General features: G+C 54.6%; 1 protein-coding gene across 1 annotated transcript in view; it reads right to left on the bottom strand.

The window, feature by feature from the left end:
• Window positions 1–3,883: 3,883 nt before the first annotated feature.
• LOC140428841 (cathepsin B-like) overlaps window positions 3,884–18,991 on the bottom strand; it is a 62,853-nt gene continuing 47,745 nt past the window's right edge. Inside the window, exons 3-7 of the mRNA XM_072515501.1 lie at window positions 13,151–13,236; window positions 11,214–11,357; window positions 10,247–10,363; window positions 9,951–10,079; window positions 3,884–4,488 (exon numbers count right to left, since the gene is read on the bottom strand). Of these exons, the coding sequence (XP_072371602.1) occupies window positions 4,394–4,488; window positions 9,951–10,079; window positions 10,247–10,363; window positions 11,214–11,357; window positions 13,151–13,236 (571 nt within the window). The 3' untranslated portion in view covers window positions 3,884–4,393. The remainder of the gene's footprint in view (window positions 4,489–9,950; window positions 10,080–10,246; window positions 10,364–11,213; window positions 11,358–13,150; window positions 13,237–18,991) is intronic.

The raw sequence follows: 18,991 nt of genomic DNA, 5'->3' as shown, positions 1-18,991 counted from the left end.
CACATTCCGGCGCCTGTTCGGGTACACAGAGGGAGAATTCAGAATGGCCAATTCACCTAACAACACGTCTTTCAGGGACTTGTGGGAGGAAACTGGAGCACCCGGAGGAAACCCACGCAGACACGGGGAGAACGTGCAGACTCCGCACAGACAGTGACTGAAGCCGGGAATCGAACCTGGGACCATGGAGCTGTGAAGCAACAGTGCTAACCACTGTGCCACCGTGCTGCCCTATTAGGTCCCTAATCCTAATCGACCCGACTACTTTTACAATTATATGACACCTAAAGTGCTTTCTGAGAATTTTCAACCTGCCTGTTTTTCACCCAATAAGTGAAATTCCCAATGTTTAAAATAAGGATTTCAGCAGGATTAGGATTAAGCTGCAGTCTTAGCCTGTGCAATGCACCTAAAATCCATGTATGCACTGTACAATTTGACCCAATGTACTTTGGGGATTTATTCTTGGTAATTACAGCTCAGTTATTTCTCAAAATCATTTGAAGCAAAGAACAAAGAACAATAGACAGAAACAGGCCCTTCGGCCCTCCCAGCCTGTACTGGTCGTCATAAGAACTAGGAGCAGGAGTAGGCCATCTGGCCCCTCGAGCCTGCTCCGCCATTTAATGAGATCATGGCTGATCTTTGTGGACTCAGCTCCACTTTCCGGCCCGAACACCATATCCCCGAATCCCTTTATTCTTTAGAAAGGCATCTATCTTTTTCTTTAAAACGTTTAAAGAAGGAGCCTCAACTGCTTCACTGGGCAAGGAATTCCAGAGATTCACAACCCTTTGGGTGAAGAAGTTCCTCCTGCACTCCGTCCTAAATCTACTTCCCCTTATTTTGAGGCTATGCCCCCTAGTTCTGCTTTCCCTGACCAGTGGAAACAACCTGCCCGCATCTATCCTATCTATTCCCTTCATAATTTTATATGTTTCAATAAGATCCCCCCGCATCCTTCTAAACTCCAATGAGTACAGTCCCAGTCTACTCAACCTCTCATCATAATCTAATCCCCTCAACTCTGGGATCAACCTAGTGAATCTCCTCTGCACTCCCTCCAGTGCCAGTACGTCCTTTCTCAGGTAAGGAGACCAAAACTGAACACAATACTCCAGATGCGGCCTCACCAACACCCTGTACAATTGCAGCATAACCTCACTAGTCTTGAACTCCATCCCTCTAGCAACGAAAGACAAAACTCGATTAGTCTTCTTAATCACCTGTTGCACCTGCACACCAACTTTTTGCGACTCGTGCACCAGCACACCCAGGTCCCTCTGCACAGCAGCATGTTTTAACATCTTACCGTTTAAATAATAATCCATTCTGCTGTTATTCCTCCCAAAATCGATAGCCTCACACTTGGCAACATTGAATTCCATCTGCCAGACCCTAACCCATTCACCTAACCTATCCAAATCCTTCTGCAGACTTCCAGTATCCTCTGCCCTTTTTGCTTTACCACTCACCTTAGTGTCGTCTGCAAACTTTGACACATTGCACTTGGTCCCCAACTCCAAATCGTCTATGTAAATTGTGAACAACTGCGTCCCAACACTGATCCTTGAGGGACCCCACTAGTTCCAGGTTGCCAACCAGAGAAACACCCATTTATCCCCACTCTCTGCTTTCTGATAGTTAACCAATCCTCTACCCATGCTACCACTTTACCCTCAATGCCATGCATCTTTAGTTTATGCAGCAACCTTTTGTGTGGCACCTTGTCAAAAGCTTTCTGGAAATCCAGATATACCACATCCATTGGCTCCCCGTTATCTACTGCACTGGTAACGTCCTCAAAAAATTCTACCAAATTAGTCAGACACGACCTACCCTTTGTGAACCCATGCTGCGTCTGCCCAATGGGACAATTTCCCTCCAGGTGCCCCGCTATTTCCTCCTTAATGATAGATTCCAGCATTTTCCCTACAACTGAAGTTAAGCTCACTGGCCTATAATTACCCGCTTTCTGCCGACCTCCTTTTTTAAACAGTGGTGTCACGTTTGCTACTTTCCAATCCTCTGGGACCACCCCAGAGTCTAGTGAATTTTGATAAATTATCACTAGTGCGTTTACAATTTCCCTAGCCACCTCTTTTAACACTCTGGGATGCATCCCATCAGGGCCAGGAGACTTGTCTACCTTTAGCCCCATTAGCTTGCCCAATACTGCCTCCTTAGTGATTACAATCATCTCAAGGTCATTTCCATCAGTCACTGGCATGTTATTTGTGTCCTCCACTGTGAAGACTGACCCAAAAAACCTGTTCAGCTCCTCAGCCATTTCCCCGTCTCCTATTATTAAATCTCCCTTCTCATCTTCCAAAGGACCAATATTTACCTTAGCCACTCTTTTTTGTCTTATATATTTGTAGAAGCTTTTACTATCTGCTTTTATGTTCTGAGCCAGTTTACTTTCATAGTCTACCTTACTCTTCTTTATAGCTTTTTTAGTAGCTTTCTGTTGTCCCCTAAAGACTTCCCAGTCCTCTAGTCTCCCACTAATTTTTTGCCACTTTGTATGTTTTTTCCTTCAATTTGATACTCTCCCTCACCTTAGATATCCACGGTCGATTTTTCCCCTTTCTACCCTCTTTCTTTTTTGTCGGTACAAACCTTTTATGAACACTGATACCACCCTTGTCCAAAACCCTCAGTACTTCCTTGTGCCGTATCCCTCTATACCCGTCCTATCCATGTGTTTGTCAAGATGCCTTTTGAACACCGTTAATGTATCTGCTTCCACAACCTCCCCTGACAACGCGTTCCAGGCTCTCTCCACCCTCTGTGTAAAAAACCTGCCTCACACATCTCCTCTAAACTTTGCCCCACAGACATTAAACCTCTGCCCCCTGGTAACTGACCCCTCCATCAGGGAAAGAGTGCCTGCCCATCCACTCTATCCATACCACTTCAATGGTATGTGGACCAGCTATAGTGAGCAGAAGAGCTATTTTACTGCATCGGTAGCATTATTCAAATCGGAAGCCTCTAAACAAATTTGAAATTTTTGCTTGAACATCCGCCAGTTTACATCAAGTTTACCAGAGATCCGGATTTAGAACATAAAAACATAAGAACTAGGAGCAGGAGTAGGCCATCTGGCCCCTCGAGCCTGCTCCACCATTCAATGAGATCATGGCTGATCTTTTGTGGACTCAGCTCCACTTTCCGGCCCGAACACCATAACCCTTAATCCCTTTATTCTTCAAAAAACTATCTATCTTTATCTTAAAAACATTTAATGAAGGAGCCTCTACTGCTTCACTGGGCAAGGAATTCCATAGATTCACAACCCTTTGGGTGAAGAAGTTCCTCCTAAACTCAGTCCTAAATCTACTTCCCCTTATTTTGAGACTATGCCCCCTGGAGCTTGAGCTTTGTCCATCAATCCTGGATTCCTCGAAGTTCTGCAGTCACAGGTTGGTGCTTTGCAAGTCGAATAGCTTCTTAGTTTTTTCTACTAGATTCTTACTAAACTATACTAGGTAAGAAGTCTTACAACACCAGGTTAAAGTCCAACAGGTTTGTTTCGATGTCACGAGCTTTCGGAGCGCTGCTCCTTCCTCAGGTGAGCTACAGTAGACATCTCTGGTACCATGTTATATTACACTTTGTGGTAATATGGCATTACGCCTTGATTTATTGAATAACGATTAATTGATTTATTGAATAACGATTAAATCCCTCTGTATGGGTTCTGCCATACTGTAAACGGCTCTGTGTAAAAACCTGCCTCGCACATCCGCTCTAAACTTTGCCCCACGGACCTTAAAACCTCTGCCCCCTGGTGACTGACCCCTCCACCCTGGGAAAGAGTGCCTGCCCATCCACTCTATCCATGCCCCTCTTGTAAGCTGTAAGAAACTTCAGAAACTTTATTTGGATAAAATTTATTTTGAGTCTGTTTAAAGTATGTGTTAGTGTGCATTTCAGCTAAGAGAGACAATGGATGAAAGAAAGAAAATGATAAGCGAGAGCGAGTGTCGCAGCTCAGATCCAGTTCCCGTGTATTTAAGGCAGCTTCTTCAAGTCAGGTTGATCCACATGATTGTAAATTGGTGATTTTGTGCTCCAAAGCTCTGAAATCGGAGGCGTGTACACCTGGGTTAGTTAGGCATCTGTGAACTGTGTTGAGCTTTCCATTTAAGTCCAGTGCCACACTCTGACTCCCACCCCCCCAGGGGGGGGCGGTGCAGACTCAAAGGGCCGAATGGCCTCCTTCTGCACTGTAAATTCAATGATAATCTATGATTAATCTAGGACAAAGGTTCGGCACAACATCGTGGGCCGAAGGGCCTGTTCTGTGCTGTATTTTCTATGTTCTGGTAAACGCCAGTGATGCTCGGGGCTCCCACAATGGTGTGTGTGTGTGCAGAACATCGCACTAGTAGTTGGAATGGCTGATGTCGTGCGGGGTTCCAGCCACAATCTCCGATTCGATTCCGCACTCATTGCTGCCTCGCAAGATCTTGAAGAAACCTGAGAAGCACAAACACCAAATGAAGCGTATTGGCAGGGGGCTGGGAGTCGGGGGGGGGGGGGGGAGTCGGGGGGGGTGGGAGTCGGGGGGGGTGGGAGTCGGGGGGGGTGGGAGTCGGGGGGGGGTGGGAGTCGGGGGGGGGGGGGTGGGAGTCGGGGGGGTGGGAGTCGGGGGGGGTGGGAGTCGGGGGGGTGGGAGTCGGGGGGGTGGGAGTCGGGGGGGTGGGAGTCGGGGGGGGGGGGGGGAGTCGGGGGGTGGAAGGAAATCGGGACAGTAAGCCAGCAAGTGTAGAGACGGGATGAGCAGGGTACCAGGGCCAGGCTGACTCAGAGGCAGGGCAGGCTGGGGTAGGTCGAACTCAGTGGGCCTGGGGTGTATTTGCTTCAATGCACGGAGTATAACAGGTCAGGCAGATGAACTTAAAGCCTTGATTCACGTGCGGAACCTGGACGTGGAGCTGTAATGGAGACTTGCTTAAAAAAGGGACAGGACTGGCAGCTAAATAATCCAGGATATCGGTGTTTTAGGCGAGACAGGGAGGAAGGTAAAAGAGGTGGGGAGTTGCAAAACTGGTTAGGGAACATATTACAACTGCACAGAGGGAGGATACCAGGGAAGAATCAAGTAACGAGGCACTGTGGGTAAAGCTCAGAAACGGGCAGGGGGCAGTCACTGTGATGGGGGTGGACTACAGGCCTCCCAACAGCCCACGGGACGTTGAGGAACAGTTATGTACGCAGAGTCTGGATAGATGCAGAAATAACAGGGTTGTTGGGGTGGGAGACTTCAATTTTCCTCATAGTGACTGGAAATCTCTTCGGGCTGGGGATCTGGATGGTGAGGAATTTGTTAAGTGTGTCCAAGAAGGTTTTTTGGAACAATATGTGGATAGTCCGACTACCTAGTACTCGGGAACGAGCCCGGACAGGTCATCAGCGTTGCAGTGGGGGAACATCTGGCGAACGGTGACCACAATTCCGTAAGCTTTCGGATACTCATGGAAAAGGACGAGTGTGGTCCCCGGGTTAAGGTGCTAAATTGGGGGAAGGCTAACTACAACCAGATGAGGCCGAATTTGGAGGCTGGTGTTTGGGAGAGGCTGTTTGAGGGTAAATCCACATTTGGTATGTGGGAGTCTTTTAAGGAGCAGTTGATGGGAGTGCAGGACAGACATGTGCAGGTAAAAAGGAAGGCCAGGAAAGGCAGGATCCGGGAACCGTGGATGATCTGGGAAATTGAGAATCTTGCCAAAAAGAAAAAAGATGCATATGTGAGGTACAGGCAACTAAAAACAGTGAACCACTTGAGGAATACAAGGAAAGTAGAAAAGAGCTCAAGCAGAGAGTTAGGAGGGCAAAAAGGGGTCACGAAATGTCCTTGGCAGACAGGATCAAGGAGAATCCCAAGGCATTTTATACGTATATTAGGAACAAGAGGGTAGCGAGAGAAAGAGTTGGTCCACTCTGTCATGATATCCACATCAGCATATCACGGTGCAATCACACACACACTGATGGACAGGCAGTTGGACCAACCAACACACACATAACATCGCAGCCAATCACCAGTGAGAGCACACGCCCTATAAAACAGGGAACACCACAGTTCCTGCTCATTCTACCAGGAGATAGCTCAGAGCACAGAGCTCACAGCGTGCCACTCAGACATACACCATGTGCTGAGTGCCTCACTAAGATAGTGATGGGGCTGGGTCCACAGGTTAGCTGGTGAAGCACGTACCCAAGCCAGTAGTTACCGTTGATTAGACAATAAAACAGAGTTGTACCATCTACAGCCGTGTTGGATCATTTGTGCATCAGAAAACCCAACACGACACACTCAAGGACAAAAGAGGGAAATTATGTGCAGAACCAGAGGAAATAGGTGAGATCCTTAATGAGCACTTTGCATCGGTATTCACAAAGGAGAGGGACAGGTTGATTGGTGAAGTATCAGAGGGATGTGTGAACACTTTAGAACAGGTGGTTATTACGAGGAAGGAAGTGTTAGGTGTGTTAAAAAGCATTAAGGTAGACAAATCCCCAGGGCCAGATGGCATCTATCCCAGATTTCTGAGGGAGGCAAGAGATGAAATCACTGGGAATCTGACAGAAATCTTTGTGTCCTCATTGGCCACAGGTGAGATCCCAGAGGATTGGAGGATAGCCAATGTTGTCCCGTTATTTAAGAAGGGTTGCAAGGATAATCCGGGAATTATAGGCCAGTGAGCTTGGCGTCAGTGACAGCGAAATTGTTGGAAAAGATTCTCAGAGATAGGATCTGTGCATATTTGGAAGTGAATGGTCTTATTAGCGACAGACAGTACGGTTTTGTACGAGGAGGTCATGTCTCACTAATTTGATTGAATTTTTTGAGGAGGTGACAAAAATGATTGATGAGGGAAGGGCTGTGGAGGTTGTCTACATGGATTTTAGTAAAGCATTTGATAAGGTCCCTCATGACAGGCTGGTGCAAAAGATTAGATCACTTGGGGTCAGGGGTGAACTAGCTGGATGGATCCAGAACGGGCTTGGCCTAGAAGACAGAGGGTAGCAGTGGAAGGGTGTTTTTCCGAATGGAGGTCTGTAACTAGCGGTGTTCCGCAGGGATCAGTTCTGGGACCTCTGCTCTTTGTAATATATATAAATGACTTGGAAGAAAACGTAGCAGGTCTGATTAGCAAGTTTGCGGATGATACGAAGATTGCAGGAGTTGCGGAGTGATGAAGATTGTCAGAGAATACAGCAGGATATAGATAGGCTGCAAAATTGGGCAAAGAAATGGCAGATGGAGTTTAACCCGGACAAATGCGAGGTGGTGCATTTTGGGAGATCCAATTCAGGTGGGAGCTATAAAATAAATGGCAGAACCATCAGGAGCAGAGACACAGAGAGATCTGGGTGTGCAGGTCCACAGATCCTTAAAAGTGGCAGCACAGGTGGAAATGGTGGTAAAGAAAGCATACGGCATGCTTGCCTTCATAGGACGGGGTATCGAGTATAAAAGCTCAAAAATTATGTTACAGTTATACAGAACGTTGGTTCGGCGATATTTGGAATACTGTGTCCAATTCTGATCACCGCACTACCAGAAGGACGTGGAGGCCTTGGAGAGAGTACAGAAAAGGTTTAGAACATAGAACATAATAGCGCAGTACAGGCCCTTCGGCCCTCGATATTGCGCCGACCTGTGAAACCACTCTAAAGCCCATCGACACTATTCCCTTATTGTCCATATGTCTATCCAATGACCATTTGAATGCCCTTAGTGTTGGCAAGTCCACTACTGTTGCAGGCAGGGCATTCCACGCCCTCACTACTCTCTGAGTAAAGAACCTACCTCTGACATCTGTCTTATATCTATCTCCCCTCAATTTAAAGCTATGTCCCCTCGTGCTAGACATCACCATCTGAGGAAAAAGGCTCTCACTGTCCACCCTATCCAATCCTCTGATCATCTTGTATGCCTCAATTAAGTCACCTCTTAACCTTCTTCTCTCTAACGAAAACAGCCTCAAGTCCCTCAGCCTTTCCTCATAAGATCTTCCCTCCATACCAGGCAACATTCTGGTAAATCTCCTCTGCACCCTTTCCAATGCTTCCACATCCTTCCTATAATGCGGCGACCAGAATTGCACGCAATACTCCAAATGCGGCCGCACCAGAGTGTTGTATAGCTGCAACATGACCTCATGGCTCCGAAACTCAATCCCTCTACCAATAAAAGCTAACACACCGTACGCCTTCTTAACAACCCTCTCAACCTGGGTGGCAACTTTCAGGGATCTATGTACATGGACACCGAGATCTCTCTGCTCATCCACACTGCCAAGAATCTTACCATTAGCCCAGTACTCTGTCTTCCTGTTATTCCTTCCAAAATGAATCACCTCACACTTTTCTGCATTAAACTCCATTTGCCACCTCTCAGCCCAGCGCTGCAGCTTATCTATGTCCCTCTGTAACTTGTAACATCCTTCCGCACTGTCCACAACTCCACCGACTTTAGTGTCATCTGCAAATTTACTCACCCATCCTTCTATGCCCTCCTCCAGGTCATTTATAAAAATGACAAACAGCAGTGGCCCCAAAACAGATCCTTGTGGTACACCACTAGTAACTGGACACCAGTCTGAACATTTCCCATCAACCTCCACCCTTTGTCTTCTTCCAGCTAGCCAATTTCTGATCCAAACTGCTAAATTTGCTGTTTAGCACAGGGCTGTTTAGCACAGGGCTAAATCACTGGCTTTGAAAGCAGACCAAGGCAAGCCAGCAGCACGGTTCAATTCCCGTAACAGCCTCCCCGAACAGGCGCCGGAATGTGGCGACTAGGGGCTTTTCACAGTAACTTCATTTGAAGCCTACTTGTGACAATAAGCGATTTTCATTTTCATAAATCACCCTGAATCCCATGCCTCTGTATTTTCTGCAGCAGCCTACCATGGGGAACCTTATCAAACGCTTTACTGAAATCCATATACACCACATCAACTGCTTTACCCTCATCCACCTGTTTGGTCACCTTCTCAAAGAACTCAATAAGGTTTGTGAGGCACGACCTACCCTTCACAAAACCATGTTGACTATCTCTAATCAAATTATTCCTTTCCAGATGATTATACATCCTATCTCTTATAAACCTTTCCAAGATTTTGCCCACAACAGAAGTAAGGCTCACAGGTCTATAGTTATCGGGGTTGTCTCTACTCCCCTTCTTGAACAAGGGGACAACATTTGCTATCCTCCAGTCTTCTGGCACTATTCCTGTAGACAAAGATGACTTAAAGATCAAAGCCAAAGGCTCAGCAATCTCCTCCCTAGCTTCCCAGAGAATCCTAGGATAAATCCCATCCGGCCCAGGGGACTTATCTATTTTCACCCTTTCCAGAATTGCTAACACCTCCTCCTTATGAACCTCAAACCCTTCTAGTCTAGTAACACACCAGGATGTTGCCTGGTATGGAGGGTATTAGCTATGAGGAGAGACTGAATAAACTGGGATTGTTCTCCCTGGAGAGATGGAGGCTGAGGGGCAACCTGATAGAAGTTTATAAAATTATGAGGCGTATAGATCGTGTGAACAGTTGGAGGCTTTTTCCCAGGGTGGAATTGACAATTACAAAGGGGGCACAGGTTCAAGGTGAGGGGGGAAAGGTTCAGTGGAGATGTGCGGGGGAAGTTTTTTTACACAGAGGGTGGTGGTGGCCTGGAATGTGCGGCCCAGTGAGGTGGTTGCGGCAGATACGGTAGCGACCTTTGCGACTTATCTGGATAGGCACATGAACAGACGGGGTATAGAAGGGTACTGCCGTTTGATCTAGATAGGACACGTGATCGGTACAGGCAGGGAGGGCCGAAAGGCCTGTTCCTGTGCTGTATTGTTCTTTGTTCTTTGAGAGTAAACAGGGGCCGATCAGTCAGGTGTACCTCTTGCTGTGCACCCGGCAAATGTTACTCACCATTATCCCCCCAATCTGTGTTCCAGGAATTGGCAACCAACCAATACAGAGTTCCATCCTCCTCACCCCAGCCCAAAATCTTGATGGCGTGACCACCAACCGACTCCCCAGTCTTATGTTGGTAAACACCTAGAAAGGAAGATAAACAAAGCAGTAAACTACAAGTCCAAGGCCATTTGGCCCATCGCAGAGTATCCTATTTAGATCATTCATTGAACTGGAAGTTCGCAGGAAGACCCTGTCAAATATTGGTCACTTGCCTCCTTTGCAGGAAATACGGAAAGGCAGTAACAGACCTGACTTGTAGAGGAGGAAGTCCTTGAAAACCTCGAGGGCAGCTTCCACTGGCCCATTCTTGTAGATCTCCGTCATAATCTCAGTCACATCGGAACCAACGCTGTACGAAGTAATACCTGAAGAAGAGAGTTTGCTTAATTACTCCAGATTAGGGCAGCACGGTAGCACAGTGGTTAGCACAGTTGCTTCACAGCTCCAGGGTCCCAGGTTCGATTCCCGGCTTGGGTCACTGTCTGTGCGGAGTCTGCACGTTCTCCCCGTGTGTGCGTGGGTTTCCTCCGGGTGCTCCGGTTTCCTCCCACAGTCCAAAGATGTGCAGGTTAGGTGGATTGACCATGATAAATTGCCCTTAGTGTCCAAAATTGCCCTTAGTGTTGGGTGGGGTTACAGGGTTATGGGGATAGGGTGGAGGTGTTGACCTTGGATAGGGTGCTCTTTCCAAGAGCCGGTGCAGACTCGATGGGCCGAATGGCCTCCTTCGGCACTGTAAGTTCTATGATAATCTATGATTTGCAGCATTAGCATCTTGCAACAGCAAGGATCATGTAGAGGAAGAGATCTTACACCAGGTTAAAGGCCAAGAGCTCGTGATTCCAAACAAACCTGTTGAACTTTAACCTGGTGTAAGACTTCTTCCTGTGCCCACCCCAGTCCAACGCCGGCATCTCCACATCAAGAATAATGTAGACACTCACAGACAGGTCGACATGCATTCCCCTGTGAAATGAGAGTCACCAATCTCCCAGGTGACCCTTGGCAGCTCTCCCACCGAGAGACAGAGAGAGCTGTCTGCCGGTAATGTTATCTGAGGGTCACCACACCTCAGGCGAGGGACAAGGTTGACAAGGCAGGGTCTCCATGAATCATCCGTATGCGCACACACATGAAAACGCCTGTCATTTGGCAATTGCATGTCCTGCTGTATCTAACCTCTTCCAGCGTGTCCCAGTCTCTATCCCTACTCACCGTAGTGTTTATCTTGGCTGTACGTTGGGGTGTAACCAGCCTCACATCTCCTGGAACATCGGGGCGTCTCGATCTCTCCACTGCACTCTGGCCGAGAGCCATTAACATGGTGCTCACAGGGGGGGATGGAGTAAGGACGACAACCTATCGAGGGGCCAGGAGTCACAGTGAGAGCAACAGTGAAAACTTGTGGATTCAGAAGTTTGCTTTGGCACAGATCCCAGAGCTTAACCCAAGGTCAACCCAATATACTGTCCACCCAGCCACAGATAGTTAACAAGGACTCCGTCCCAGACACTGACCCGCTCTCCGTCCCAGACGCTGACCCGCTCTCCGTCCCAGACGCTGACCCGCTCTCCGTCCCAGACGCTGACCCGCTCTCCGTCCCAGACGCTGACCCGCTCTCCGTCCCAGACGCTGACCCGCTCTCCGTCCCAGACGCTGACCCGCTCTCCGTCCCAGACGCTGACCCGCTCTCCGTCCCAGACGCTGACCCGCTCTCCGTCCCAGACGCTGACCCCCTCTCCGACCCAGACGCTGACCCCCTCTCCGTCCCAGACGCTGACCCCCTCTCCGTCCCAGACGCTGACCCCCTCTCCGTCCCAGACGCTGACCCCCTCTCCGTCCCAGACGCTGACCCCCTCTCCGTCCCAGACGCTGACCCGCTCTCCGTCCCAGACGCTGACCCGCTCTCCGTCCCAGACGCTGACCCGCTCTCCGTCCCAGACGCTGACCCGCTCTCCGTCCCAGACGCTGACCCGCTCTCCGTCCCAGACGCTGACCCGCTCTCCGTCCCAGACGCTGACCCGCTCTCCGTCCCAGACGCTGACCCGCTCTCCGTCCCAGACGCTGACCCGCTCTCCGTCCCAGACGCTGACCCGCTCTCCGTCCCAGACGCTGACCCGCTCTCCGTCCCAGACGCTGACCCGCTCTCCGTCCCAGACGCTGACCCGCTCTCCGTCCCAGACGCTGACCCGCTCTCCGTCCCAGACGCTGACCCGCTCTCCGTCCCAGACGCTGACCCGCTCTCCGTCCCAGACGCTGACCCGCTCTCCGTCCCAGACACTGACCCGCTCTCCGTCCCAGACACTGACCCGCTCTCCGTCCCAGACACTGACCCGCTCTCCGTCCCAGACACTGACCCGCTCTCCGTCCCAGACACTGACCCGCTCTCCGTCCCAGACACTGACCCGCTCTCCGTCCCAGACGCTGACCCGCTCTCCGTCCCAGACACTGACCCGCTCTCCGTCCCAGACACTGACCCGCTCTCCGTCCCAGACACTGACCCGCTCTCCGTCCCAGACACTGACCCGCTCTCCGTCCCAGACACTGACCCGCTCTCCGTCCCAGACACTGACCCGCTCTCCGTCCCAGACACTGACCCGCTCTCCGTCCCAGACACTGACCCGCTCTCCGTCCCAGACACTGACCCGCTCTCCGTCCCAGACACTGACCCGCTCTCCGTCCCAGACACTGACCCGCTCTCCGTCCCAGACACTGACCCGCTCTCCGTCCCAGACACTGACCCGCTCTCCGTCCCAGACACTGACCCGCTCTCCGTCCCAGACACTGACCCGCTCTCCGTCCCAGACACTGACCCGCTCTCCGTCCCAGACACTGACCCGCTCTCCGTCCCAGACACTGACCCGCTCTCCGTCCCAGACACTGACCCGCTCTCCGTCCCAGACACTGACCCGCTCTCCGTCCCAGACACTGACCCGCTCTCCGTCCCAGACACTGACCCGCTCTCCGTCCCAGACACTGACCCGCTCTCCGTCCCAGACACTGACCCGCTCTCCGTCCCAGACACTGACCCGCTCCCGGCCCCAGACACTGACCCATGCCCAAATATTGACCCCAGATATTAACCCCAAACATTGACCTTGGTGACCCATATCTATCCACAAACATAGCCATGTCCAAACTCAGATACAGACCTATATGTGAGTGGTAAAGCCCTCCGGATACAAGACCATGGTTAGTCCAGAATTCCCAGGCTCCCGCTGGGTAGCCACCATCACAACTGGTGAAAAACGAAATAAATTTGGAGAACAGAAAACTGAATTTATAAAATGCCTTCTACGTGGTAAAACATTCGACAGTGCATCACAGAAATGTTAAACAAAAACATGGGATATTGGGACTTGTGCCCAATTGGTTAATATTGTGAGGTCAGGAGGTCAGAGTCAGTGTGAATCCGGAGCTGCAGAAATGTAATTAGGAACAAAAATCAAAAGATTAGAACGTCCAGAATTTGAAGAGTTGTAAAATCTGAATTGGAAGAGTTTTTTCAGGATGGAAAGAAGGGAAGAGGATTGGAAAGAGGGAACGGACGTAGGACAGAGTGTTCCAAACCCAGTTGATGCTATAACTGGACAAGATCCCAGAATGAACTTGTACTTTTTAGAAAATAAATCGTGGAAGAAGAGAGTCACAGGATCGCCAATTAATTTTAACAAGAAAGAAACACTGTTGAAAAGTGAAAATTTGGATTATTATACAATACTCCTTCGCTCCCCATAGTTTAACTGATACACAGATTTAAAGATTAACACCGATTACAAAGTATGTCTTAAGCAACAATGGTCTCATTAACACAAAATGTCCCTTTGAATGAAATGAAATGAAAATCGCTTATTGTCACACGTTGGCTTCAAATGAAGTTACTGTGAAAAGCCCCTAGTCGCCACATTCCGGCGCCTGTTCGGGGAGGCTGGTACGGGAATTGAACCGTGCAGCTGGCCTGTCTTGGTCTGCTTTCAAAGCAGCGATTTAGCCCAGTGCTAAACCAGCGCACAGGATGACGTGGTCGAATGCGCACTCTGCTCTGAACCCAAGGTAGTGCCTCTCCCCAAAATTCCCCCAGATAATTGTCAGAGCTTCCAAACTCCACTCCCAAAAAACCCGCTTTAAAATCTTTGTTCACAATAATGCTTTCCATCAGTGGTTTGCATTCCGAAATCCAGTCCAAGTTTTCCAAATGGCATTTTTAAACAAAGCTTTTGTTTAGAAAATATTTTATATATATTTTCACAGTTTACAGTTTAACACTTTAACATTCCTTAAACAACTGCGAGGGCTGACACATATAAAAAACCTAAAACTACGCCCCCCACTTCCCCGGCCTATTTCCTAATTACCCGTGTACTAAGTTCCCTGTCCTTGTCTTACACTACCATGCCTCCCATTCCCCTGCCTCCCCCTCGCTGCGGACGTTCAATTTTCCTTGAAGTCGTCGATGAGCAGCTGCCACCTCCGGGCGAACACCTGAGTTGGACCTCTCCAGGCGAACGTTCCAGCCTGAGAACCCACCACATCCCACACCCCTGACTCCGGGGGCTCCCAGTTCCTCCATCCCAGCAAAATCCGTCTCCGGGCCGCCAGGGAGGAGAAGGCCAGAACATCGGCCTCTCCCCCCCCCCCCCCCCCCCCCCCCCCGGGCCCCTGGATCTACCGATACCCCAAATATTGCCAATTCTGGACTCGGAGTTACCCTCCCATCCAGGACCTCCGACATGACGTCCGCAAATCCCTGCCAGAATCCCCTCAACTTCGGACACGCACAGAGCACATGTACATGGATCGCTGGCTACCCCACACCGCCCACACGCACAGAGCACATGTACATGGATCGCTGGCTACCCCACACTGCCCACACGCACAGAGCACATGTACATGGATCGCTGGCTACCCCACACTGCCCACACGCACAGAACACATGTACATGGATCGCTGGCTACCCCACACCGCCCACACGCACAGAACACATGTACATGGATCGCTGGCTACCCCACACTGCCCACATCTGTCCACCACCTCCTAAATAATCCTACTCATTCTTCCGGTGGCGGCTGTGAGGGAGTAAAGTCGCGCATTTGGGGGCTCTCGCTGCGGTCAGACTTTCAGACCTTGTCCCCCGACTTTTTCGAACTTTTGAGCGCTGGAGGGGAAAACAACAGCACTGTAGATCTGGATCCACACAGAGTTGTGTGGACTTAAGGGGTAGAAGGGAGTGAAAACAGGTGAAGAAGGGGCTGAACAAAGGTGGTGTGGAAGTTCAAGTGGGAGGAAAGATGGCCGATGAATGGACCACGGACCGGACCAAGCATGCTGACGGTCATGAAGGAGAGCTTTGCAGCACTGAAGCGGGATAATTTGGAACTGCTTCAGAAAGCGGTGGAGCGACTGGACCAAAGGCTGGACGCCCAGGATAAGAAGGTCCAGGTGTTGGAGAAGACAGCGGAGGAGCAGGCGGATTTCCAAACGGTAGCGGACGCGGAAATTAGAAAGTTGAAGGAGCAACAATCCAGGCTGATGGACAGGCTGGAGGACCTGGAAAACCGGTCTCGCCGGCAGAGTCTGCGAATCAGTGGGCTCCCGGAGGGGGCCGGGGAGCGGATCCACGGCGCATGTGGCAGACATGCTGCAGAAGCTGGAGGGGGAGGATTCCTTCCCGCGTCCGTTGGAGCTGGACAGGGCACACAGAGTGCAGGCGACGCAGCCACGAGGGGGTGGGGGGGGGGCCCCCGGGCGGTGGAGCTGGACAGGGCTCACCGAGTGCAGGCGAGGCAGCCGCGAGGGGGGGGCCCCCGGGCGATGGAGCTGGACAGGGCACAGAGAGTGCAGGCGAGGCAGCCGCGAGGGGGGGGGGGGGCGGTGGAGCTGGACAGGGCACAGAGTGCAGGCGAGGCAGCCGCGAGGGGGGGGCCCCCGGGCGATGGAGCTGGACAGGGCACAGAGTGCAGGCGAGGCAGCCGCGGGGGGGGGGGCCCCGGGCGATGGAGCTGGACAGGGCACACAGAGTGCAGGCGAGGCAGCCGCGAGTGGGGGGGGGCCCCTGGGCGATGGAGCTGGACAGGGCAGGGGGGGGGGCCCCCTGGGCGATGGAGCTGGACAGGGCACACAGAGTGCCGGCGAGGCAGCCGCGAGGGGAGGGCCCCCGGATGATGGAGCTGGACAGGGCACAGAGTGCAGGCCGCGAGGGGGGGGGCCCCCGGGCGATGGAGCTGGACAGGGCACACAGAGTGCAGGCGAGGCAGCCGTGATGGGGGGGGGGGGCCCCTGGGCGATGGAGCTGGACAGGGCACAGTGTGCAGGCGAGGCAGCCGCGAGGGGGGGGCCCCCGGGCGATGGAGCTGGACAGGGCACACAGAGTGCAGGCGAGGCAGCCGCGAGGGGGGGGGGCCCCCGGGCGATGGAGCTGGACAGGGCACAGTGTGCAGGCGAGGCAGCCGCGAGGGGGGGGCCCCCGGGCGATGGAGCTGGACAGGGCACAGAGTGCAGGCCGCGAGGGGGGGGCCCCCGGGCGATGGAGCTGGACAGGGCACACAGAGTGCAGGCGAGGCAGCCGCAATGGGGGGGGGGGCCCCCGGGCGATGGAGCTGGACAGGGCACACAGAGTGCAGGCGAGGCAGCCGCGAGGGGGGGGGGCCCCCGGGCGATGGAGCTGGACAGGGCAGAGTGCAGGCGAGGCAGCCGCGAGGGGGGGGGCCCCCGGGCGATGGAGCTGGACAGGGCACCCCGGGCGATGGAGCTGGACAGGGCACACAGAGTGCCGGCGAGGCAGCCGCGGGGGGGGGGGGGGGGGCCGGGCGATGGAGCTGGACAGGGCACACAGAGTGCAGGCGAGGCAGCCGCGAGGGGGGGGGGGGCCCCGGGCGATGGAGCTGGACAGGGCACAGAGTGCCGGCGAGGCAGCCGCGAGGGGGGGGCCCCTGGGCGATGGAGCTGGACAGGGCACAGAGTGCAGGCGAGGCAGCCACGAGGGGGGGGGGCCCGAGCGATGGAGCTGGACAGGGCACACAGAGTGCAGGCGAGGCAGCCGCGAGGGGGGGGCCCCGGGCGATGGAGCTGGACAGGGCACAGAGTGACGGCGAGGCAGCTGCCGGGGGGGGGCCCCCGGGCGATGGAGCTGGACAGGGCACACAGAGTGCAGGCGAGGCAGCCGCGAGGGGGGGGCCCCCGGGCGATGGCGCTGGACAGGGCACACAGAGTGCAGGCGAGGCAGCCGCGAGGGGGGGGGCCCCGGGCGATGGAGCTGGACAGGGCACAGAGTGACGGCGAGGCAGCTGCCGGGGGGGGGCCCCCGGGCGATGGAGCTGGACAGGGCACACAGAGTGCAGGCGAGGCAGCCGCGAGGGGGGGGCCCCCGGGCGATGGAGCTGGACAGGGCACACAGAGTGCAGGCCGCGAGGGGGTGGGGGCCCCCGGGCGATGGAGCTGGACAGGGCACAGAGTGCAGGCGAGGCAGCCGCGAGGGGGGGGCCCCCGGGCGATGGAGCTGGACAGGGCACACAGAGTGCAGGCGAGGCAGCCGCGAGGGGGGGGCCCCCGGGCGATGGAGCTGGACAGGGCACACAGAGTGCAGGCGAGGCAGCCGCGATGGGGGGGGGGGCCCCTGGGCGATGGAGCTGGACAGGGCACACAGAGTGCAGGCGAGGCAGCCGCGAGGGGGGGGGGCCCCCGGGTGATGGAGCTGGACAGGGCACAGTGTGCAGGCGAGGCAGCCGCGAGGGGGGGGCCCCCGGGCGATGGAGCTGGACAGGGCACAGAGTGCAGGCCGCGAGGGGGGGGCCCCCGGGCGATGGAGCTGGACAGGGCACACAGAGTGCAGGCGAGGCAGCCGCAATGGGGGGGGGGGCCCCCGGGCGATGGAGCTGGACAGGGCACACAGAGTGCAGGCGAGGCAGCCGCGATGGGGGGGGGGGCCCCCGGGTGATGGAGCTGGACAGGGCACACAGAGTGCAGGCGAGGCAGCCGCGAGGGGGGGGGGCCCCCGGGCGATGGAGCTGGACAGGGCACACAGAGTGCAGGCGAGGCAGCCGCGAGGGGGGGGCCCCCGGGCGATGGAGCTGGACAGGGCACACAGAGTGCAGGCGAGGCAGCCGCGGGGGGGGGGGGGGGGCGATGGAGCTGGACAGGGCACACAGAGTGCAGGCGAGGCAGCCGCGAGGGGGGGGCCCCCGGGCGATGGAGCTGGACAGGGCACACAGAGTGCAGGCGAGGCAGCCGCGAGGGGGGGGCCCCGGGCGATGGAGCTGGACAGGGCACACAGAGTGCCGGCGAGGCAGCCGCGGGGGGGGGGGGGGGGGCCCGGGCGATGGAGCTGGACAGGGCACACAGAGTGCAGGCGAGGCAGCCGCGAGGGGGGGGCCCCCGGGCGATGGAGCTGGACAGGGCACACAGAGTGCAGGCGAGGCAGCCGCGAGGGGGGGGCCCCGGGCGATGGAGCTGGACAGGCACACAGAGTGCCGGCGAGGCAGCCGCGAGGGGGGGGCCCCGGGCGATGGAGCTGGACAGGGCACACAGAGTGCCGGCGAGGCAGCCGCGAGGGGGGGGGCCCCGGGCGATGGAGCTGGACAGGGCACACAGAGTGCAGGCGAGGCAGCCGCGAGGGGGGGGCCCCCGGGCGATGGAGCTGGACAGGGCACAGAGTGCAGGCCGCGAGGGGGGGGCCCCCGGGCGATGGAGCTGGACAGGGCACACAGAGTGCAGGCGAGGCAGCCGCGAGGGGGGGGCCCCGGGCGATGGAGCTGGACAGGGCACAGAGTGCAGGCGAGGCAGCCGCGAGGGGGGGGGGGGGGCCCTGGGCGATGGAGCTGGACAGGGCACACAGAGTGCAGGCGAGGCAGCCGCGAGGGGGGGCCCCCGGGCGATGGAGCTGGACAGGGCACAGAGAGTGCAGGCGAGGCAGCCGCGAGGGGGGGGGGGGGCGATGGAGCTGGACAGGGCACACAGAGTGCAGGCGAGGCAGCCGCGAGGGGGGGGCCCCCGGGCGA

Source organism: Scyliorhinus torazame, chromosome 1, assembly GCF_047496885.1.
Source record: "Scyliorhinus torazame isolate Kashiwa2021f chromosome 1, sScyTor2.1, whole genome shotgun sequence".
Lineage (NCBI taxonomy): Eukaryota > Metazoa > Chordata > Chondrichthyes > Carcharhiniformes > Scyliorhinidae > Scyliorhinus > Scyliorhinus torazame.
The sequence above is the reverse complement of the archived record's forward strand: the minus strand, read 5'-3'. Positions and strand labels throughout refer to the sequence as shown.